This window comes from Daphnia pulex, chromosome 10 (assembly GCF_021134715.1).
Source record: "Daphnia pulex isolate KAP4 chromosome 10, ASM2113471v1".
Lineage (NCBI taxonomy): Eukaryota > Metazoa > Arthropoda > Branchiopoda > Diplostraca > Daphniidae > Daphnia > Daphnia pulex.
Genome location: NC_060026.1, coordinates 2,177,425 through 2,201,934, shown reverse-complemented (window position 1 = coordinate 2,201,934; position 24,510 = coordinate 2,177,425). Strand labels below are relative to the sequence as shown.

Genomic DNA, 24,510 nt, shown 5'->3' with positions numbered 1-24,510 from the left:
AGGGATAAAAGTCAATAATCCAGGGGTGGAAAAAAAGAATCCTTCCAGTATTAGAACTTTAATCCGTTTATTGCAATATAGAGTTAAGATAGAAACATATCTGATAGCAGTTCAACATGCTCGGTCCATAGGGAGAGATAGGGGCTGGGGCGGGAGCAAAAAAATTGATACACGGAGGGAGGAGGAAGAAGAGAGAGAGAATGAATTTCACACTCCAAAAGAAACTTGACAGAAATTTCTGAAAAAAAAAAAAAACAATTTTTTAAAAAACAATTTTGGAGGAGAAAAAAATTCGGGAGCGCTTTGCGTGTGGTGATAAAAAAGGAGGGAAAGATTAAATATTCGATTATTATTACACACACACACACACACAACCCGGCACGAAGGGAAATTTCAGAAAGAAATGAAATCAATCATTCCCTAGGTGTGTGTCCGTGTGTTGGTTTCTGTGTATACGTCTTTCTTAAGGCAGCCGACGGCTAAGCTTGATTATGTTTTGTTTTTTTTCCTCCTCGTCAATTTTTCTTTCAACTCGATCCTCATTTGCATTTCAGAATAATACAACAACAAAAAAAAAAGGAAAAAATCTACAAGGCAGAAAAAAAAGACGTTTTTTCCTTTCACAACAACAACCATTTTCATTTGGCCCCGCCCTTTTTTTCACTCAGTTTTCCATGTACTGTACTTGGCTTTGCTTTCCTTCCAACAACACTTTTGGTCGATAAAGAAATTGAATATTTTTGTTGGTTAAAAATGAAGAAGAAATTATGACCAAATTTGATCGTGTTTGTAAATTAAAAAAAAAAAAATACTAAAAATGTTAAACAAATCCTGTACACACTTTTTTTTTTGTTTTGTTTAAATTTGTGCTTTTTTTCTGCGTTGTGATGTTTTTGTTCCAGTACCGAATTGACGGAACAAAAAAAGAAAATTAAACAACCCCGGGAAAAAAGATGGTGGGAAGATGTGAATAAGAAAACTTACAATTACACCAGAGGAGTTGAAGTAAATAATTGGAGGGAATAATTCAATTAATGAAAAAAAAAAATTACCGTGGAGATACTTCAAAAGCATTGAGGAGGGAGTGTGGAGGGAATTTGTCCTGACAAATAAAAAGGAAAGGAATGTAGAAAATAAATCAACAACAATGAAAATTAATGAAATCAATCGATTCATCAATTTTGTAAAAATTCAAATAAAAAAAGAAAATCTTGCTGAAAGCAAGATCGGACTTGGTCGGTATGTGTGTCTGTGTGTAAACTAAAAAAAAAAAAAACCATTTCAAGCATATTATTGCCATAAAATTAGTTTAAGTTTGTGTTGTGTTTTGTTTTTGTTTTTTGTTTCAGACAAAAATTTGTGTGTTTGAATCTTATCACTCGATGTCACCCGGACAACAATGTGATCCAGGAGTCTCTTTTTTTTTCTTTGTTACTTTTGTTTGTGTTTGTTTAACAGTCGGAGGTGTCTTCCACCAACTTTTGTGTATCCTTGCCCGTGTCCACGTTGCTAGGATCCAGTTCTCGATGGCGGATGTGAATCTGTGGTGATGCTTGGTGGACAATGCTGGACGGGGATATCACGGCCGAGCCCGGAACAGGGTCCGAAGACAACGGCATACCTTGAGAAAATTCAATTTCAACCAATTAAAGTTAAAATTTGTTAAAATTGTTTGGAATTTGGTTGGGGAATTTTACCTTTAATCATTTCGGCAGGGACTTCGTAGATGCCACCCTTTGGAGTCTCCACAGGTCCACCCACAGCGTCGTACATGGGGTTGGAGAAATCACGCGATTTAATCGAGGCGTCGCGACCATTGAATTCAGAATCCACCGGTTCCTAATTTAATTTATTAATCAAATAATTAAATGTAAAAAAAAGGATAGATCATATAATGACATACCATAGTAGAGGCATTAGAGCCGTTTCCGGAGAAAGAAGCCGGTCCGAATTCGACGTTGGTGCCTTGGCGGAAGGAGACGCTGGGACTTCCACCGAATCCGGTGAAGCCAGAACCCTTGGCTCGGCCGGATCGTCGGAAGAAGAAGACGTAAACCGCGGCTCCGGCCAATCCGGCGAGGATGATGAGCAGAATAGGGACGATGATGTAAGCTGGTGCCACACTTTCGGATGGAGTGGGCCGGCGCAATAAGTGGGTCTCGCAATGGACGCCTTCGTAATCGTTGGGGCACTGACACTGGACTTGGCCGTCGCCGGTGCAGACCCCGCGATTCTGGCAAGGGCAGCGCAACGGAGACGGGCGAGGTCGTTCCTGAGTCGTGTCGCACGACACTTCTCCGCCAGTTTGAACCTGGATCGTGCTGTCGGGGCAAGCGCATCGATATCCGCCCGGAATAAGGACGCACAAGTGAGTGCAAGGGCTGTTGAGGCAAGGATTGCTCACCGTCGTATTGTATCGATATTCGCTGAAAACTGTTTAAATGAAAAAAAATTAGCTGGATCGACTCCGGAATTCCGGAATTAAATTGGTTCATACCTTTAACGGTACTGGGCGTGGCAATGTCTTTGACGAGTCGGACCATAACACCACGGCCAAACTTGTCCTGTCGCCTGAGTTCTCCTTTTCCGGTGGATATCCAGTAGAGGGTGCTCTCGAAAACATCCAAGGAAGACGGCCGGTCAATGTTGTCGCCTCTCAGAACCGTCGTCCGACCAGTTCCGTCCCGCTTCATCATCTCGATCGTGCTGAGCGTGTGATCGGCCCAGAAAATCGTGTTGTCCATGGAGAAATCGATCGTAATGGCCGTCGGATGGGCCAATCTTTCAGACACCAAAACTTTACGTTTCGTACCTTAAAGAAATAAAAAGAGGAACAAATTAATAATCAAAATTGAAATAAAAGTTATATAGCTGTATCATTTACCATCCATCCAGGACATTTCGATACGCGGATTAGATCCGGCTTGGGTCCAATACAATTCGCCCAAAATGGGATTGACGACGATGGAAGTGGGTGTGTCGATGCCTCGAGGAACGACGCTGCGTCGGTAACGGCCGTCGTTTTTGGCAGTGACGACTTGACCCTTGGACGTCTGGCCGTCCATCTCCAGCCAGTAGAGATTCTGAGCCACCCAATCCACAGACAAGTCGACAGGTACGGCCGTTTTCGTGAATGAGACGATGACTTGAGGATGGCCGATCTCCACCTGGTTGCTGCTCTCCGGAATGTAAGAGCGCTTGATGGACAGGTCCATCGGGTCCGTCCAAAAGACAATGTGCGAATGGGGGTCGAAATCCAGCGACTGGATGCGCTTCTCGCCGAAAATGACTTCGCGCTCCTTGCGCTGCGTCGTGTTCAACGAGATGACGTTACTTCCGTCCGAGAAGAGCAAATTCCAGGGTCCAGGCGATTTGCAGACGCCAGAGACGTTGTCCACCGAATCGAATCCGGAATGGCATCCGCACTTGTACGATCCTACAAACCCCGAAAAAGAAAAAAATGTTTGAATTTATAAACGAATTCAAATTCAAATTAAACATTTGGCACGCACCTTTGAGATTGATGCAAATTTGGGAGCAATTGTGCTGGAGCGTGGCGCATTCGTCGACGTCCTCGCAAATCTTTGGATTCTCCTTGGAAGCGATGTAGCCTCGATTGCACGAGCAGATGTAGCCGCCACCCGTCAAGTTCTGGCAGCGGTGCTCGCATCCGCCGTTGCTGGAATCGGTGCACGAGCTGGCCGAGTGGCAGCCGCGCTCGTCCGACTCGTCCTCGCAGTCGTTCTGCAAGTTGCAAACGAGTTCCTTGGGCACGCAGTTGCGGTTGGCGCACGTAAACTGCTCGTTGGGATTGCAAGGCTTGGGCCGCTTGGCGCAGAGCGTCACGTTGTTCTCATCCGAGCCGTCCTCGCAGTCGTTGTGGCCGTCGCAAATCTGCCAGCGCAAAATGCACCGGCGGTTGTCGCACTGGAACCGATCCCGACCGCCACACTTGTCGGAGCACTCTTCCGGCTTCTCGTCCGAATTGTCTCCGCAGTCGTTGACACCGTTGCAGCGATTTTCAACGTTGACGCAAACGTGATTGTCGCATTCAAAACGTTCCGGCGGGCAGTATTTTCCGTCTAATCAGATAACATTCGAGTTAATAACCGTCTGAATTAAATCCTTGAACAATTGATTTACCTGGATAACGAGGCGGGCAGTCGGCTTCGTCGGAGGCGTCCAGGTGGCAGTCGCGTTCTCCATCGCAGCGGAAGTGTTTGGAAATGCAGTGTCCACTCTTGCACTGGAACGTGCCGTTGGTGCAGGTGAAGCCCTCGCAACCCATCTCGTCCGATCCGTCCGTACAGTCACTGTCGAGATCGCAGCGGTAGCGGCCAGGAACGCACTTGCCATCCGAGGCGCAGCGGAATTCAGAGGCCGAACACTCGCGGTACTGGTGGCGGCAGAGTTCTTCGTCTTCATCGTCACCGTCGGCGCAATCATTTTCAAAATCGCAGGTCCAGCGGCGCGGAATGCAACGCTTGTTCTTGCACTGGAATTCGGCCGTTTCGTGGCATTTCGGACATTGTTCCGGCAATTCATCAGAGCCTGTAAAAAGAAAATTAAAAAAAAAAATAATTCCGGAATTCCGGAATCCGGAATGTTTCATCATTACCGTCTCGGCAATCGTCTTTTCCGTCACAGAAGAGCCACTGAGGAATGCAGCGGTAGTTGCCCCATTGAGGACAACGTTTCCATCCGGCTGTGCAGTTTCTCTGTCGGCAAATGTGGGCCGGCTCGTCGGATCCGTCACCGCAATCGTTATCAGAGTCGCAGTACCACGATTTCTGGATGCACCTTCCGTTCTTGCAGGCGAATTCCGTGTCAGTGTCGCATGGGCGGGAATGACAAATGGCCGGATCTTCATCCGAACCGTCACGGCAGTCGTTGTCGCCGTCGCATTTCCACGTTCCCAGGATACAGCGGCCGGTCGAATTGCACTTGAATTCGTTCTCCGGGCAAGGAATGTCGCAGTCCTTTTCATCCGATCCATCGCCGCAGTCATCCACGCCATCGCAGAGTGTCGTGGCCGTGGTGCAGTTGTGATTCTTACACTGGAACTGTCCGGATTTACAGAATCGCTCCAAACAAGAACTGGGCTCGTCCGTTCCGTCCTGGCAATCTTTTTCTCCGTCACATTTCCAATAGAGCGGAATGCAGCGATTGTCTTTGCCTCCGCATCGATGTTGTCCTTCAAAAAAAAAAAAAAAATTAGAATTAGAATTAAAGATAAATGGAATTACATCATTTAAAAAAAAAAAAAACTCACCAGCGGTACAGTTGGCGATGCAAGTTTTTCCATCCGGAGCCAAAATGAATTGATTGGGGCAAACGCATTTGAAACCGACCGTTCCGTTTTTGGCTGGAGACAGGAGACACAAGCCGGAACAGCCTCCGTTGTTCTTTCCGCACGGATTGGGGTAAGCGGCTTGTCTGAGCGGATGGTAAACGTGGAGATCGTAGGGCCTGTGCGTCGTATTGCGCAACACCGTGTAATTCTCTCCCGTCCACTTATTGGCCCGGCTGATGGCCTTCAAGTTCCAATCGGTCCAGAAGATGAAATCATCAAAGACGGTGATGGCGAAAACGTGTGGGACTTTCAGGGTGTCCTGGACCACGTAGCGCCGATTCCGGCCGTCCAGGTCTGAATAGGCAATGTAATCCAAATGAGCATCCGCCCAGAAGAGCTTGTCTGTCATGTAGTCGATGGTGAGGGCATTGGGCCAGGCGAGCCTCTGTTCGTAGGTGACGATGCGAGTGAAATTGCTTCCGTCCATGCCCAGCCGGCCGATGTAAGCCTGCAAATGCCAGGTGGTGAAAAACAGGTATCCGGCTCCTGGATGGACAACGATAGCCCTGGGATCAGAAATACCGTCCGCCTTGAGCGTCTTCCTGTGAGTGCCGTCCAATTCGGACACTTCCACATGTTTCGAATGCCGATCCAGCCAGTACAATTTCCGACCGACCCAATCGACAGCTAGGCCTTCCAGGCCCATGGAATCGTGTTTGATGATCGTCTCTTTGGTGCTGGTCCCGTTGACAAACGCCCGGTAAATGGTCTTGGCGTTGACGTCGGCAAAGTAGAGACGGTCCTCCCGGAAGTCGAAATCGACGGCCACGACGTTGCGGAGGTCCTGATGAACGACGGCGTACTGTTTAGCATCAATCGACATGTTGCGGACGTAAAACTTGTTGGTGAAAACCAACCAGGGCGTGATAGAGTCTTTCCTCTTGCAAGTGTGCTCGTCCGCCTCCCGCTCGTAGTACGTCTCGTTACACTTGCAATAGTAGGAGCCGGGCGAGTTGACGCAGTACTGGGAACAGACTCCAGGGGTGTCGGTACATTCGTCCACATCCGTGCAGGCTTTGCCATCGGCCATGAGCCGGTAGCCCGGATTGCAGGCGCACTTGTACTTGATGGGGGCGTCGATGCAGAGCTGGCCGCACTGGTGGACCTCCACCTTGAGACACTCGTTGACTCCGCACAGGTGCGACTCGTCGCTGTCATCCGGACAGTCGGAAACTTTGTTGCAGACCAGACTCTCGTCGATGCACTGGCTGCTGTTGGCGCATTTGAATTGGCCGTCCGGACAGGTGGCCACCGGAGTGCTTCCGCTTTTGCCTCCGCTGTAGGTGCAGTTCCACTCGTCCGACCAGTCGCCGCAATCGTTCTCCTTGTCGCAGTGATACGATTTGGCCACGCACTTGGCGTTCTGGCAGGCGAATTCCGTCGGCGAGCAGGTGCGGTACTTGCCGTTGCATTCGGGCCCTTCGTCCGATCCGTCTCCGCAGTCGTTGTCGTGATCGCACGTCCAGTTGCGGTGGATGCAGCGGCCGTTGCCGCACGTGAACTGCTCCGCCGAGCAGCTGTTGCGCGAGGTGCAGTTGAGCAAAGTCGAGTTCTCGTCGGCTCCGTCAACACAGTCCGGATCGCCATCGCAAACCCATTTGCGCGGAATACATTGAGCTTTGCCTGTGGCGGAAGAAAAAATTCCGGAATCAGTTAATTTCTCAGAAATTTGTAAAAATTTAGTCTTACCCCATTGTTTGTTGGCGCTGCACGAGAATTCCGTCTCAGAGTCGCATTTGCGGCTTCCGCACTGGTGTCGGTTGTCCTCGTCAGAGTTGTCCAGGCAATCGTTGTCGCCGTCGCAGATGTAAATGCGCGGAATGCAGTTGCCGTTGTCGCAGGTGAAGAGATCGCCGAAGCAGGTCTTGGTTCCCGATTTGCAGTAATCCGGCGGCTCGTCGGCTCCGTTGCCGCAATCGTCGTCTCCGTCGCAGTACCAGGTGGCCGGAATGCAGCGGTTGTTGTTGGGGCAGCGGAAGCTGTTGCTGGGACACGATCGCTGCGTGCAGGCCGAGTCGTTCTCGTCCGAATTGTCGCCGCAGTCGTTGTCGCCGTCGCAGAGCCAGAACGGCTCCACGCAAATGTTGGTCGAGTTGCACTTGAAATGGTTAGACGGGCAAGTCGTGTTCCTAGCGCAACGATCGCTGGCCTCGTCCGTCGTGTTGGCGTCCTTGCAATCATTAATTCCGTTGCAAACCTTCAAAAATAAAATTCAAATTCAATTCAATCAAACAAAATAAAATTGCCCGTCACGTTGGCAGACAACTGAAACGAAATTTTAATCGCGAAAAAATTCATCCGGCCGAATCGGAATCGGTTCGAAAGATTAAAAAACAGAAATTGAGTTGCGGTTAGTACCTGAGTCATGGAGATGCACCGTTGGTTGGCGCAGGTGAATTCTCCTTCGGCGCAGCTGGCGTAGGTACATCCATCCTCGTCCGTGTTGTCGCCGCAATCGTTCTCGTGATCGCACTTCCACGACTTGAAGATGCAGCGCCCGTTGCCGCAACGGTACTCGATGGGCCCGCAAGTGTGGAACGAGCAGTAGCCCTTGTCCTCGTCGGAATTGTCGCCACAGTCGTCGTCGCCGTCGCAGGCCCACAGGCGCGAAATGCATTTGCCGTTGGCGCAGTAGAATTTGTTGCCCTCACAAGTCAAATTCCGGCCCACGCACATCCGGTTGTCGTTGACCAGTTTGGTAGACTCGTCGCACTTGCACTCGGACGTGCCGTTGGTCGACGGGTGGCAAGATTGGGCGCATCCGCCGTTGTTGAACGTGCAGGGATTAAATTGGCAACGCTGTCGCTCGGGAGAAAACACCTGCGAAAAAAGAATCCGGCCGGAACGGAACGTTTTATTAAACCCATTTTGTTTTTATTGTTATTTGTAAAATGGCAATTTACCTGAAGATCGCGTGGAGAGTCGTCCAGGCGACGGACCAGTTCGATCATGTCGGCGCCGGTGTGTTTCTCGGCCCGGTAGAGTCCGCGCAGCTGCAAATCCGTCCAGTAGATGAAATTGCCGAAAACCGTAATGGCGAACGGGTAAATGGTGGCCGTGATGAGAACCTCGCGATTGGTGCCGTCCAGGTTGGATCGCTCAATCTTCTCTCGGACGGCGTCGGTCCAGTAGAGCATGTCGTCGTCGTAATCGATGGCCAGGCCGCTCGGCTGCGTCAGATCTTGACTGATGATGGCCTCCTTCATCGTACCGGCCATTGTGGCACGGAAAATCTTTCCGTTCGGTCCAAATCTGTCGGGCAAATCGAATTAGACAAATTAATTTCAATGGAATTGAAAACGGAAATCTATTCAAAGTTGTACTGACCTTCCCCAATCGGTGAAGAACATGTAACCTCTGCACGGATGGAGAACAATTGCCCTAGGGCGATCGACTCGGGCGATATTGACCACCTGGGTTCCGTCCAGGTTCATGGCGTAGATGCTGCTGTTGGCCGAATCGGTCCAGTAAATCTTTTTGTGAGTCCAGTCGTAAGCGATGCCTTCCGGATTGATGGGTCCCGACTTGATCAGAGTGGCGTTGCTGGCCGAGGGATTCTCCGAATTGTACCAGGCGATCCGGGCATCCGGCCGGATTTGAGTGTAGATGAGACGGTGGTCGGCAAAGTCGAAATCCAAACCGACGACGTTGGACAAATTGACGAGGGGAGCGAACGGGGCGCTCAGGGCTTTCGGGTCCAGCGAAACGGATCGAATTTCCGTGCGGGTGGCGAAGACCAAATACTCCTTGGGAGTTCCGCACGTCCGCCCGTCCTCCTGCAGCGACCCGGTGGCGCATTTGCACTGGAATCCAAAGAGCGACGGCGAAGGCGTCATCGAATCCGTCGGGTAAGCGAAGCAAAGCTGCTCGCATCCGCCCGTTTCCGGCGTCTTGGTGCAGGGAGTTTCGCCTTGCGGCTGATTGGAAATGTCGAAAATGGCAACGTCGCGCAGGTTATCCAGCCCAGTCTTCACTTTTTCGGGCAGAGTCGTGTTTCCGGGTTGCTTGGAAGCCCGGAAGACGCAGCCCAAATTGCGATCGACCCAGTAGACCGTGTTCTTCAGCAGGGCGATGCCCATGGGGTTGGGCAAGTTGCGGCGGATGAGCTGCCGGTTGCCGCCCGTGTAAGAAATCCGCTGGATGGCGTCCTCACGAGAATCCACCCAGTAGACGTCGTGGGTCTGCATGTCGACTGTCAAATCCCTGGGGCTGCTGATTCCGGAAGTGACCAAAGGCGTCCACTGGCTGCCGTCCAGGAGGGCCTTTCCGATGACTGGGAATTGGCCGTTATCGATCCAGTAGAGGAATCGCTTGATGGGGTTGACGGCCAGCTCCCTGGGCGACTCTTTGGTGCTCCTCAGCAATTCCATCCGCTTGCTGCCGTCCAGCCAGGCGACTTCAATGTAAGTCTCGTGCGGGAAAACGTTGGTGAAGTACAAATTGCCGGCCAACCAATCGACCGCCAGACCGCGAATGCCGTTGGAACCGATTCCGGAGCTAACGACGTGCGTCAATTCCGATCCGTTGGGTCGGACGCGGAAGATTCCGTTGAGCTTGTCCTTGTTGAATTCCACCCAGTAAATCCAGTTGTCGGCGCAGTGGACGTCGACGTGAAGGATGTTGTGCCCCAATCCAGTGATGGGGATCATTCCCTCGGCGGCCGAGTCTTCCAGCGAGAATCCACGGGTCAGAGTCAACTGGGACACGATGGCGAAGGATTTGTAAGGAACGCAACGCGTTTCGCCGTCCTTCCTGGAACCCAAAGAGCAGCGACAGACTCGAGTGTTGGACGCCGAAGGGATGCACAGGTGCTCGCATCCGCCATTGTTGATGGCGCAGGGGTGGTTGTCCGGAGTGGATCGCTTATGATAGAGCCGGAAGGTCTTGAGATCCGGCTGATTGTTCTTCAAAATTTGCTTGTTGTCGCCGTTGGGCAAGTCGACTCGGGCCACTTCTTCGTAGACCGTGTCCAGGTAGTACATTCTCGACTCGAAGACGGCCAAGGAAACGGGTTTGTTGATTCCGCTGGATATGATCTTCCGCCTGTTGTTACCCTCCACGTCAGAGGCTTCGATCTCGGCCTCGTTGATGGTGCTCCAGTAGAGTTGCTTGTTGGCCAGGTCAATCGTCAGCGACAGCGGCTGGCCAATGTCGGTGAACAGGTTGCGGACTTCCGTTCCGTCCATGTTGGCCTTGGAGATTTTGCGGGGGATGCCGAAACCGCCTTCGTCCAGCCAGTAGAGTTTGCCCTCGTAAGGATCGAGAGCGATGGCCCGGGGTTTGGCGACGGACACGTCCGTCCCGTCGTTGGACAGGATGACCGTCCGATGTTTGGTCTTGCCGTCGACTCGGATGGCTTCAATGTTGGAAGCTTTCTTGTTGCCCAGGTAGAGATTGCGGCCGACCCAGTCGAAGGCCAAAGTGTAAGGAGCTCCAACGATTCCAGTGTCCAGGTCGCTGAGGAAGGAGGTCTTGTTGCCACCGCCCAGGTTCATCTTGTAGAGCGTTCCGTTCTCCTCGTCGCCTTCCAGGACTTCGATCCAGTACATTGCTTCGCCCTTCCGGTCGAAATCCAGCTCTCTTCCGGCGCCAACTTCCACCACCGGAGTCAGACGGCCTCCTCGGCTGTCGCTGTCGCTGTTGGGAGTGAGGCCCAGGTCGATAATCTGCGATCCCTTCATCAAAATCAAGTAAGGCGATTCCTCTTCGATACACTGGCCGGTGTTTCCGAGCGGATTCAAACGATATCCGGGCCGGCATCGGCAAGTGTAACCCGTGGGCGAAACGGGAGAGAGGAGGCAGAGATGGCCGCAGGTGGCGTTGGCGCAGGGATTGGGAGACAGAGGCTGCAGCGCCGGATGATGGAGCAGGACGCTCAACGGCTGGGAAACCAAATGGGAAAAGACCGTCTGATTCTGCCCAGTGAATTTGTTGGCGGCCAAAACGCGATTGAGTTGGCGATCCGTCCAGTACACCGTGTCTTCGAAAACGGCCAGGGAATGCGGGTGGAGCAGGTAGTGACTTCCGGACAAGACTTGACGCCTTCCACTTCCGTCATAATTACAATAGTCGATGTAATCCACCTTGGAATCGGCAAAGTAAACCCTTTTGGTGGGCAGGTCGAGAGTCAGGCCGTTGGGCCAGAAGATTTTGCTCGTCAAAATGCTCGTCCGGTTGCTTCCGTCCATGTTGACTCGCTCGATGCGCGGGTGATCTCCCCAGTCGGTCCAGAAGAGGACCCTGGCGTCGGGACTAGGGTCCAGGGCGATGCCGCGGGGCTGGTCAATGTCTTTGGACAAGAGGACCATCCGGTTGGATCCGTTTTCCCTCGACACTTCGATCGTGTTGAGCCTAGAATCGACCCAGTAGAGATTCTGAGCGATCCAGTCCAGGGCCAATCCTTCAATAAGATCGGCACCGCTGCTGATGATGACCTTGGGCGTGCCGGACAGCTCCTTGCGGAAGATCTTCTTCGTCTTCATGTCGTACCAGTAGAGGACGTTGGAGTGGGTGTCGGAAGCCAAAGCCACGACGTTCTCCACTTCGACCGGAACGACTTCGATGGATTTCTCCTTGAGATCCGAGACGAGCAGAGAGCGCCGATTGGAGATGAGCAAAAAGGCGCTGCTGGAATTGATGGCCTTGCACGTGTGCTTGTCTTCCTCCAGGAGGTAGCCCTCGGAGCAGGAGCAGATAAAAGTGGCCTTGGTATTCCGGCACGATTGCGAGCACGAGCCTGGAAATTGGCACTCGTCCAGGTCGACGCAGGCTTTCGTGTCGTTGGCCAAAAGAACTTCGCCGGGCGGACAGAGGCACAACGGCCCTGCGGGTGTTTGCATGCAGCCGTTGGAGCAGGAAGCCCCGTGATCCTCGCAATCTTTGGTATCGCATCCGGGCCCTTCATCTGATCCGCTGGGACAGTCCCGTTTCCCATCGCAAACCTGAAACCAAATAAAAAGAAAATTGAATTAATTCATCGGTGGAATTCCATTTAGAGAGAAACGATTAGATTTCCAGGATATCTGTTCAAAGATTCGCAGAATTAAACGGAATAAAAAACTGGTTTTTCCCCGGACAACAGACGGACAAAATAATTTCATTTGCATTTCAAATTTTTTTGGACGTGATGGAATTCGAATTTGGTTACCTGGGTCACGTTAATGCAGCGATCCGTGACTCTGGGGCATTGCCACTGGCCAGCCGGGCATTGGAAAGGTGGGCGAGAGCAAGCGTGTCGATCATCCTCGTCCGATCCGTCGCCGCAATCGTCCTGGCCGTTGCAGACCATCGTGTTGATGACGCAGCGCGAATTGTTGCACTTGAAGTAATCCTTGCCGCAATTGACCTCGCCGCACGTGTCCGGCTCGTCCGATCCGTCTTCGCAGTCTTTGGTGCCGTCGCAGTGCCAGGCCCGCGGGATGCAAACGCCAGAGCGGGCGCAGTTGAACTGCTTCTCCTCGTTGCACTGGTCGGGGGCCAGCGACGGGCAGCCCACCTCGTCGCTGCCGTCGTCGCAGTCGGGAATGCCGTCGCACTTGTACGACTCATGGACGCACTGCTTGCCGTTGCCGCATTTCAGCTGCTGGGCAGAGCACGTGATGGGCGGGCAGCCTTCCTCGTCCTTGTTGTCGAAGCAATCGTTGTCGCCGTCGCAGACCCACGACTGCGGGATGCAGTGGCCGGAACGCGGGCAAGTGAACTGGAAATAGGCGCAAGTCCGTTCGGCGCAGAAATCTGGAAATAGAAAAGAAAAAAAACAATTGAACAAACGGAACCGGAATTTGTCCATTTTTAGTTTTGTGTCTCACCTCCTTCGTCGCTTCCGTCGCCGCAATCGTTTTCAGAATCGCATTTCCAGGTGGGCGGGATGCAGCGGCCGTTGTCGCAAGTGAACTGGGAAGCGTCGCACGTGACGTTGACGCAGCCCGTCTCGTCCGACGAGTCGCCGCAGTCGTTGTCCGAGTCGCAGCGGAACGAGTTGGGGATGCAGCGGCCCGACGTGCACTGGAACTCGTCCGTCGAGCAGGTTGGCTTGGTGCAGTTTTGATTCTCGTCCGAATTGTCCAGGCAATCGTCGTCGCCGTCGCAGACCCACGTCTTGGGGATGCAGCGCTGGTTGTCGCAGGTGAAATCCCAAATGTTGGGGCAGGCCTGGACGGGCGGCTCCGATCCCGGATCGAGAATGCAAGTCTTCCGGTCCGGCGAGAGTTTCTCGCCGTAAGGGCATCCACATTCCGGCGTCAATCCGGAAGTCGTCAAATTCGACGGGATGGGGAAACAAAGTTTCTCGCATCCGCCATTGTTCGTGGCGCAGGGATGGCCGGCAATGATGTTCTGGAAAAAAATTTGGCGGACAAAAAGAATGTTAGGTAATGCGGATGTGATGTGATGTCACACAAAAAAATATACCTGAGTTTGTTTGGAATAGACTTTGATGCCATAAAGGCGATTGTTCTCCTGGACTTGAATGATGACCTTCTCGCTCTCTCCGGTGGTTTTGTTCATCCGCACGATTCCGTCCAGACGCCAGTCGGTGATGTAGATAATGTCCTTGAAGACGACCAGCGAAAACGGGTGACGGACAAGTCGGGAGCTGATGGTTCTGACGTCCGTTCCATCCAGTTTGGAATGCTGGATGTGATCCAGCAGGGCGTCACACCAGTAGAGCCTGTCCGTCTCGAAATCGATGGCCAGACCGTTGGGCCAGCCAAGTAGGATGTTCTTGAAGACCATCAAGTGAGTGCCGTCGAGGTAAGCCCGGCTGATGTTGGCCGGCCTGTCCCACTCGGAGTAGAAGATGAAACCCTTGTTGGGGTGGACGACAATGGCTCTGGGGCGCTTCAGGTCGCGGAGTAAAGTCCGCCGGTAGGTCGAGTTGCGGGTATTGAGGACGTTCAACGTCCCTTTGCGGCTGTCGATGTAGTAGAGATTCTTGGAGGCCCAGTCAAGAGCCAAACCTTCGACGCCTTCATTCTGCGAGGCCAGGACGTTTTCACGGCCGGTTCCGTTGCGCCGGATGCGGTAAATGACATCCAGAATGACGTCAGAGTAGTAGATGTGGTCGTCGTACGAGTCGAAATCCAGGCCGACAAAACGGGCCGTCCTGGAAACGATGGGAGAAATGGCGTCGTCGAATCCTTCAGAGACGGGCAGGATGACTCGGCCCTTGATGAATTTCTGCTGCGAGTACATCAGAAAATCTTCGACGGGCGAGCACCACATCCGGTCGTCGGCCAGCCGATAACCAATGTTGCAGGCACACCGGAATCCAAGACCCTGGCCGTCGGCCCGCTGCGAAACGATGCACATGTGCTGGCAACCTCCGTTATTCGTTCCGCAGGGATTGGCCAGCTGCGGCTGCAGTAACCGGTGGACAGCGCGGATGGCTTTCGGTTCCCTAGTCACGTTTCTCATCCGGTAGATTGTTTGGATCGTCGATTCTCCTGTAATTAAAGATAATTGTTTTAGTATAAAGTCGAATGTCAAAATTTCAATCGATAATAAGTTTACCCTTGAATTTACTGACGGACAAGACGCCTTGCTTGGTGCCGTCCGTCCAGAAGACGGAGCGTTCGAAAACGGCCAAACGCGAAGCTGCCGGAACGTTGGCGGCTCCCCGGACGACCAGGAATCGATTTTTCCCGTCGTAGTCGACCGTTTCGATGTAGTCCAGCAGGGAATCGCACCAGAAGATGCGCTTGGTGGGCAAATCGACGGCCAATCCGGAAGCTTTGTAAATGGCATCCGTCACCAAGTCCTTCATTTTCGATCCGTCCATGTTGGCCCGGAAGATTCGGCTGTTCTCCGAGACGAACATGACGCCCTGGGTGGGGTCCAGCGCCAAATCCGTCGGCTCCGACATGTTGTTGCTGATGACGATGGCGTGCCAGCGGCCATCCAGCTCGAAGACATCAATCTTCTGACCGAGAGCGTCGGCTACAAAGAGTTTGTCGCCAATCCAATCGACCGCAATGGCCACCGGAAGCCAAGCTGTCGGCACCGAAATATCCGAACTGGAACTGGATCGACTTTCACGGCTGCTGGCGCCGCCGCCACCTGTCGTCGTGGGCGGTTTATCCTGGCCCAGAGAGCTGTCCAGCGGAGCCGAATAAATCTTCCGCGTCTCCAGATCCGACCATAAGAGCATTCCACGTCTGAAATGATAATCCAGTCCTCCGGCGCTGGTCGAATTGGACACCGTCTGGAAAATTTAAAAGAAAAAGAATATGCCATTAAATCAAAAATAATCCTTGGATGTATCAAATGCGGAAAGGCGATCTGCCATGATTCCTTAAATAAACCCAGTCGTTAATTAGAATATTTCCACGTGTGTCTGGGAGGTTAAAGGAATCACACTTAACAACAATTCCACGGAAGTGCTATTATATCCTTGGGAATTTGTTTTTTTAAAAGAAATAATCCTGGAATAAAATAACATTTCTTTTGAAATAAGACTAGAGAAAAATTGGAGGGTCGTTCCAAGGTCAAAATGCAACAACAGCACTCTAAATGTCGTGATCGCATCCGCCCAGCTAATGTCGGGATGGAAATTTTTTCAGGGAAAAAGAAAACATTTAAGAGGCGGATTCACTTGTCCGGCCAACGAGATCTAACCCTGGTATTAATGGGGTAGCAAGAAACTGTAAGAAAAATGACGTGCCAAACAACATTTTCTTTCAAGGTTGCCGGAATTATTTACTAATTTCCCCCGGAGAGATTGTTTTAAAAAGAAAAGATATTAAATTAGATGGACTCGGCGATTGTGTGTGTGTGTATAAAAATTCACCTCAATCGACTGGCCGGTGGCGTCGATCTTGACGACCCGCTGATGGTGAGCAAAGTAGAGACGGAATTGGCTGGCGTTGGATGCGGCGCACTGATTGCCGTCAATCAGCTCGTAGCCATCCTGGCAAGAGCATTCGAAACTGCGCTCCACGTTGGTGCATGTTTGATCGCAAAATCCCCACTCCTTGCACTCGTCCCGATCTGGAAAATGCCATAAAAATGATATCATCACAAATTGCCATTTTAGATTATTTTTCGGTTGTTGTTGCTGTTGTTGCTTCGAAACTTTACCAGAACATGTCCGATTATCCGTCGTGGAAAGGACCTGGCCTTCGGCGCAGATGCAGATGCCGCCTTCGGGCGATGGCCGGCATTGATGGGCACAGCCGATGCTGGTACAAAGATGGTTGGCTGGTTGTTGTTGTTGTTATATAAGCAAAAAAAAGAGAGAAAGAAAGAAAAACGGATAAAAATTGAAATAAAACGAATTCAGGCCGTCACGCTCAGCATTTGAAAGCCGCAACAACCACACGGACACCAGGAACAACAAGAGGAGGAAGAATAGGGCCGTTCCTTCACGGCCCGTTACCCGATAATTCTCAGATATAACACAAGAAGGAAAAGAAGAAGAAGAAGAAGAAATAACAAGTAGTTTTCGTGGGTGGGAGCTTACAGCATTCAACTTTTTCGTCGGCCAAGTCGGAGCAATCGCCGTGTCCGTCGCAGAGTTTGGTCCGCTCGACGCACTTGGGTCCGCCGGTGGGCGATCCTTGGGGGCAGAGAAACTTGTTGTCGGGGCATCCGATCAACGTGCAGTTGGCCTCGTCGGAATTGTCGCCGCAGTCGGCGAAACCGTCGCATCGCCACCGGTTGGGGAAGCAAAGTCCATTGTCGCACCGGAACTGACCGCTGTGACACGCCGGGAAATCTGCACAGAGAGAGAAAAAATATCAAATAAAATAAAATAAAATTCCGGAATGTTATATAGCAACAGTTAACGACCGGAGGAGGTAGAGAGAGAAAGGGGTTGAGAGTGTGAAAGAAAAAGAAAAGAAAAGAAAAAAGCCACAGGATGACAAATAAAATCGTGAAAAACATATTTTTTTCACGAGTGTGTGGAAATCGTAAAAATAAGAAGAAAACGGAAGAGTATACGCACTGCAATCAACTTCATCGGAGCCGTCGGCGCAGTCGGAGCGGTGGTCACACTTGCGGCTCGTTTCCAAACACGCCCAGCCGTTGGCGCAGCGGAACTTGTCCAGGTGACAGGACGTCACGTTGGCGGCGAAAGTGCATCCAGCCTCGTCAGCGCCATCTCGGCAGTCGAGAAATCCGTCGCACTTCTTCTCCGGCGGCAGGCAAATTCCGCTCGAACATTTGAAATCTTTGCTCTGACAGCTCCGGTAGCCTAGAAAGATAATTGATCAAAATGAGAAATAAATTGGCGATTCAATTCATCTGAAAAATAAAACAACCGCGAAGGAGGAAAAATTTGAATTAAAAAAGGAGTAGAAGATTCGCCCTTGCGTGATCAAAGGTGATGTGCACACGCAGATGTACACTCACCCGGACACGGAAAATTCACGACTGTGAACACAAAAAAAAACAAGGAGCGAATATTCTAAAACCGCAAAAATAAAAGAAGCACAAGATTCCGCACAGAAAAAAACTTGTTTGCAAAGTCGATCCGCTCCGATTGGATCGAGGAAAGTTTGATAAGAATTTTTGTTAATTTTATTTGGGGTGGGATGTTTATTATACTAACCGCAATCCGCTTCGTCGGTGCCGTCGATGCAGTCCACCACCTTATCGCACCGTTGGTACGACGGTAGACAGTAGGTCTGGTTGAAGACGTAGCGGCCGCACGTGAAGGACCCGGTCGGGCAATCTGGTGGAGCTTTATTTCGTTAAAAGAAAATTGAATTAATAAAAATTATCACGTACACAATTCACTCTAGTAAAAGACTAATTAACGACGACAACCTCACAGAAAAAAGACAAAATGTTGTTTAAACCAACAAACGAAATTGAATTAGTAGAGGGAAGATAATGAGCTAAGTACACGTAAGGCTGACTAAGAATCCGTTAGTTTAATCGAATACAAAAGGTAAAAAACGACGCAACAGTTAGGCAATGACTATACGACAGCTCATTTCCTATACCAAGACGAACGAACGAATAAACGACTTGGCCGCACAGTCACTGTAGCCGTAGCCAATGGCGTCAAAAAACGGAACGTGTTTTTCTTTTGTGAAATTCTCACGCGATGTGAGCACACACAATCGGTCAACTTCAAGAGTCGGACGGAGACAATGGACGGACAACAACAACAACAACTAAAAACACGCACACGAAAAACTAACGACGATTAAAATTTCGCGCTACAACTCATTTGTAGGGTTGGTTGTTTGTTTGTGTGTGTTTAAAAGTCGGCGGGACTCACGACAGCGTAGTGGTTCGTCTTCGGCATCTGGACAATCTTGCTGGTGGTTGCAGACCCAACGATCCGGGATGCAGCGGCCGTTACGACAGCGAAACTGACCCGGACGGCACGCTGGAGGACCAGCAATTGACGAATTCGTTACGGCCGGACGCCTGGCAAACGGTCGGAGCGTGCTGGGCAATCGCAAAGTTGTTGGTCGGGATCGAATGGTGGTCGGATCTGAAAATTGATGGCCATGGCTAAATAAAGTCGTTGCACTACTAGTACTGCATGTTTAATTGGTACCAACATCTTTTCTTAGAGCTCGTCCTTTAAAAAAGATATAAAATGATTTACGACGAACCGTTGGTGTTAATATTTCACCCCGCAGCGTTGCAACGTGATCGAGCCGCAAAAAAGTCTCTAATAAATCACTCTTGACTGTAGAGTCTAATGATTACATATCACCCAAACCATTGGCTCATTCTTTTTCCTCGTGAGACGTGTACTTGGGTACTTTTCGAGCGTGGTTAGGTCGGTTAGGTGTGGTGACGTCAGTGGGAAAAAGTAGAGAAGGGGGGTAGAGAAGAATCACATGGCTCGATGTGAAAGCATGATTAGCGAACCAGACAAAGCCTTTCAAGTTGACATTCCCAGACTGGAACGGATAAATAGTGGGCCCACTGGTGATCAGCAGAGCAGAATATTCAACATTGTCGAATCCCATGAATCGCTCAACCAGATTCATATGACACAGTTCTTTGAGTCTGCCAAACTTGATGCTGCTTGGTTTTCGCTCATCAATGCAGACACCATCAAAAGAAACATGGGGGGTTTCGCTGTGGAAATGGAGTCAACAAGTCAAAAGGTTAAACAAATGCAAAAAAGTTTTCCATCCATTCAGTTCTTCTAAAAGCAATTCAATGTAAGTTAATTCAGGTGGCTGGAAATATATTATACCTGTTGACTCAGAGGGGGGGCAGTATGACAAGTCCCAGAGACAGTGAATTTTTAAGTAGAGCAAGAATGCTCCCAAACAAGATTTTACAGTTTTAAATCTGCATCAGAAAAAAAAGGGCCATACATAAATTAATTTGCAAAATCTGTCTACACACGACCTACAGTCAACGATCGATCCTTTTTGTTTTTTATTCTGTGGTTAGAAAATAACCAGTTTCTCGTATTTTGACAAGAGCAGACGATATTGGATAAGCAAACATTAGAGCCACTAGAGTTTCAGGCATTGGTCGAACCCCGTTTGAAAACAACAAAAAAACACAACTTCCTTCTACGGTCGTGACCGAATATTGTGTGTGTATCTTGTTTCTTATTCCACAACAAGATCCGCCATGTTAGAGACGAAACAAAGAAGATGACCGACGTTGAAGCAGAAACCTGACATTTTCTTTTTGTTTTTTTTTCCTTTTTTGAGGGCGAGTCTAATAACTGCACTCCACGAAAAAAAAAAAAAAAAATCTATCGTGAAGAAATTAATGCCACGGTGTGTTGTTGTCGGCCATTTTTGTCTCCCTTGTGCCGGTTCATCGTGACTCGATGTAAATGAAGACAGAGCTGCACACCACCTCCACTCCCGGCAGCCATCTTACGGTACTTTGCCCTCTCTCACATTTCCCTCTTGTTTTAGTTTGTGTCTTTCAAGAAAAGTGCAATAACAATAAATAAATAAACCAAAGCAAGTAGATGTAGAGAGAAAAGATTGTCATCTCTTCCGGGCGTCCAACGAATCATCCAAACGTGCACGTTTGTTCATGTTGCGTTCGCCATTTTTTCTTTTTGGTGGGGCCGGTTTTTCCCGCAGTCATTTCTCATTCAAAAAAATGTTTTTAAAAGAAAGAAAAGAAACAAGGTGTCGTGCCGAGGCGGCCATCTTGTGTTTCGTTCGGGACCGCGACCACTCCGTGTGTGTGCGCAAGATTGTTCAAATATTTCGAAAAAATGTTAAATTATTTTTTCCTTTCCACGTTTGTTGTTGTTAAGGTAGAAAAAAAGACCGGGGAAGGTTCAAGGTTACGGCGTCATTCTTCCACAAACGGGCAGAAGAGGACGCTGCTATATTAACACACCCGAAAAAAAAGAACACGGCGGCTGATCCAATCAGCCGTGAATTCTCTTTTTTTCCAACCAAACATTTCATTCCCTCTTTCATTCTCTTTCATTTGCTGCTGCGGCCATTGAAGTTAACCAAAAATTCTTTGCCTGTTTTTGATGAATAACGAAGAAGAAGAAGAAATCTACAAGTCGCAAATGGAAAGGTAAGAAGGAAGAATAAAAAAGTGCTGATGAAAAAAGGGAACCAACAGAAAATGGAAGAGGTGAACGACCACCGGTTTTTGTTGCGCCCGCGGCACCACCATGTAGAAGAAAAACCTCCTTCGTCCGGGGAGTATTAAAAAAGAAAATAATAAAAGACACACACACAGGTATATATCTATCTTTTGACTTACTATATGGCATCTAGTATTTCGTTTGCCCGCTAGACATTTTTATTTTTCAGCTGTGGAGAAATTCTTATATTCGTCAAAAATGTGTCTCTCTACGTACGGTAATAAAATAATCTTTCCGTTGCATTTATTTTGTGATCAACAGATTGAGGTTACTAGGCTTATTGGCGTGATGATCTCATCTGCTCGAAGAGATTTTTGCAGCTCTCTATTTTTTATTTTTCACGCTCAAAACTCACGACGTTCGTTCCAGGAAAAAATTGAATTGAGGTGCGTCTGGAATAAAAACCGATTCGTCTGCAATCGGCGGTTGTTTCTCGTCAAGTGAACAAACGAGAAAGAAGAAGAAGAAAACTGTGTGGAAAGAAAAAAATTTTCTTCGGTGGTGAAGGGGGAAATGAGAACACTGAGGAGTTGAGGTGAACGAACTGGAATTGATGAAAAATTCGGAACAACAACAACAACAACTTCTGCACATAGTGTGGGTGGTGGTTGTATAAGAAGAAATAGGTAAAACTCTTTCTCGGTGTGAAGCAGAGCCGAAAAAGAGGTTATTCCTCATCTTGATTACATAACCGGTTTTTATTTTGTTATTTTTCTACATCCGCCATGTTTGTTTCTTTTTGGGAGAATTCGTCAGTCATCGATCAGTTTTTATCCGAAATCTCTTTACAAAAAGAATAAAGTTGTGCGCTCTTGAAATATTTGGTTGATTCGCCAAACAAATCGATCCTTTTGGTGGTCGTCAAGGGCAACAAACACACACAGCACAAGAGTCATCACATGCATATTGTAGCGAGTTGGGAATCCTATTTACGAATGCGTAGACTCACGCACACATTTTATTGATCACAATCGATCCCGAAGTAAAATAAAGAAATGAATTTTTAAAATTTTCCATCAAATCTTATAGTGCTGACGTCTGAGAGAGAGGGGGGATTGTTTTTAATTGCGAATCCGGTCGGAACTGGGCAAGGTTAATTGTCTAAGCTCCAATCAAGGAAAACTATATTTTTTAAAAGAAGTCTATACAAACAAGTCTAGACTTTTAAATAGTTTTTTTAAAGAAATTTATACACATTTTCTGGGGGGTTAATCGTCATTCTTCAGGGACTCTGGAACATCCTCTATTGTTCGGTACGAACTGGAATAAATATCCAGGGTCTTTTTCAATAAAGGATTAAGCGAAAGAAAAAAGGTAAAAAATAAAACAATTAACCGGTAAAAGTTTAGAAAAATCCTGTTGAATTCCCAATTCGCTCTTTAAGTTTTGTATGCATGTCCTTGGCCTTGCCCTCGAACAAAATAATAAAATATATCGACTTTATTTTTTATTTTAAAAAAAGAAAAAATAAATTTTCTTTAAGAAAAATTCTTTTTCGACTAGGGGCGGCGCCCTCCGGTCGAGTTTTATTCTTTTCGTAAAAGTTAAAATAAAAAAGCCCCGCCTACTTTCCAGCGACGTGGCGAGGGTGGTGGACTTCTTCTTCTTCTTGTATGTGCACTTGTATTACCAACCCAAGAAAAAGAAAAGGAGGGCAAGTCAAAGAAGAAGTTAAAAAAATTGATTTACAATCGGAGAACCTAAAAATAATTTGACACGTCCTACTCGAATTTCCCCCAGAAAACTTAAAAATTAAATCGACAATTCCAACAAAATAATAAAATTTTTGGGCGTACCAAATGAGAGACTTCCTAGTACCAGTTACACACAGACAAAAAAATGTCCGTCACTCTGTGAGACTGTGTCTGAATTTCGAATTGGAATTTTAAGAATATTATTTTATTACCTAGTCGATCGCCTTCCTCTTCTGCAGTGCTGGTGGCCGAGGTGACGGGTGAGAGTAGCAACAAGCCGGCACATATTCCGTATATCACAAACATGGAGACACAGCGAAAAGTAGAAGTAGAATTAGAAGATTTGGACGACATTTCGTGACGGTCCACCCGGTCGCACTGGTCCACATGATTCGCAGTCCGTCTGGGCTCGGGCTGCAGCATCGGTCGGGCTGCTGCTGGTCCGACTCCTCCGCGCATCCGCACACTTTTTCAACTTGCAAGTTGCCAACGAGCAGCTCAACAAAACCACCAAAAGCCAAAATTTCACACCCAAGAAAACACACACAACCCAAAAAACACTTGTTGTACAATTCACACACACACACCTGACCAAAAAAAAATTGAAAATGGACGACACACGACACCCCACCCGAAAGTTGTCGATCGATTTGGTTCAAATTTCAAACGAAATCAAAAAATTCTTTAATTTCAATTGAATTTGTGGCGAGTCAAAATTGTTGAAGTGGAAGTTGGATTTCTTCTTCGTTTTTCCTGCACTAACAACACACACACGAAAATAGCTCAGGTGTATGTGTTGTGTTGGCTGGCACGGATTGGTACCGACTGAGCTGGCCGACAGAGAAGCCCTTTTTTCGTCGTGTCCTTCCTCCTACCCCACCTCCACTTTTTGGGGCTGGCTGATGGGAGGGAGAGAAGAAGAAGGTTGGGTTCTTTTTTTAAAACATTTTCACCGTTGCTTGTTGTTTGTGTGTGTGTCTGTGTGGTGCGCGCCGCCGCTATTCAGCCAACCGAACAAACTCACCTTTTTATTTATTTCGTTTTTTTACCTGTGGCCCAGACAGCGACACCAGACGGACAAATATACAACTAATTTATTTTTCACCCCTTTGTAAATAAATATCAATTTAGAATCAAAATTGAAATAAAATTGATGATTTAAATTCAGATTGATTTTTAAAAAATTTACAAATTGGGAATGAGTTTAAAATTGATTTAAAATGTTTGACTTGAATGGAATAGCGCAATTCGAGAGGTTACGCAACCGGGGGGTTTTTCCCGTTTCTCCGGGCTACATCATCATCATCAAGAAAATGTTCTTTTTCTTTCTTGCTCAATGTCAAATATCAGACATTCGATACTAGCAAACACATTTTTCTTGCTAAACAACTCGTGTAGAATTGTAAAAAAAGATGATTGATAAAAACGTGCGACTTTTTTCAACGAATGAAATGCGGAGTTGGGGCATGTTAATGAGCAATGAAAAACTGGCAGACCGGAACTACTATACAACGATATTTTATATAAGAGGGGGATGAAGGTATTCTCTCTCTCTCCCCTATTAGAAATTACCACATGAAAATTCCGGGGCAGGTGAGCAATGGCCGGCGTGCCGTTGCATTCTCAAACCATTTTTAAAAACGGAGGTGATGAACCAAAAATTTTAAATTTTTTTGTATTTTTCGTGGAATCGTCAGAATTTGTTTATTCTTCCGACACCCATAATTTTTTTTTGTTGCGCAATGATTTTGTTCGGGATGTGCGCAGCTAGCAGGAACGTGTTTTTATTGTTGATTCGTCTGTTGAAATATTTAGTTAAAAAAAAGGAAAGAATTTTTCTAGATCATTGAAAACAATTTTTGTGTTGTTTTCCCAAACTTCCTGGACAACACACACACAACAGCATTCCC

General features: G+C 48.4%; 1 protein-coding gene across 2 annotated transcripts; it reads right to left on the bottom strand.

Moving 5' to 3' along the window:
* Positions 1–50: 50 nt before the first annotated feature.
* On the bottom strand, positions 51–23,573 carry LOC124206271 (low-density lipoprotein receptor-related protein 2-like). 2 transcript variants are annotated; one of them, XM_046603993.1, is made up of 24 exons: positions 22,813–23,573; positions 18,582–18,800; positions 17,904–18,035; positions 17,298–17,546; positions 16,812–17,066; positions 16,430–16,549; positions 16,140–16,339; positions 14,864–15,554; positions 13,763–14,796; positions 13,162–13,687; positions 12,501–13,087; positions 8,681–12,294; positions 8,257–8,605; positions 7,712–8,173; positions 7,043–7,550; positions 5,273–6,976; positions 4,619–5,194; positions 4,144–4,551; positions 3,513–4,082; positions 2,885–3,436; positions 2,498–2,812; positions 1,904–2,433; positions 1,698–1,839; positions 51–1,621 (listed from the first exon to the last, which is right to left on the bottom strand). In XM_046603993.1, the coding sequence occupies exons 1-24, from the start codon at positions 23,057–23,059 to the stop codon at positions 1,452–1,454; spliced, it is 14,160 nt and encodes a 4,719-aa protein (XP_046459949.1). In that variant the 5' UTR covers positions 23,060–23,573; the 3' UTR covers positions 51–1,451. The 2 variants fall into 2 exon arrangements, with proteins under 2 accessions (XP_046459949.1, XP_046459950.1); XM_046603994.1 differs by lacking the exon at positions 18,582–18,800 and having other exon boundaries at positions 22,813–23,572.
* Between the last annotated feature and the right edge of the window lie 937 nt (positions 23,574–24,510).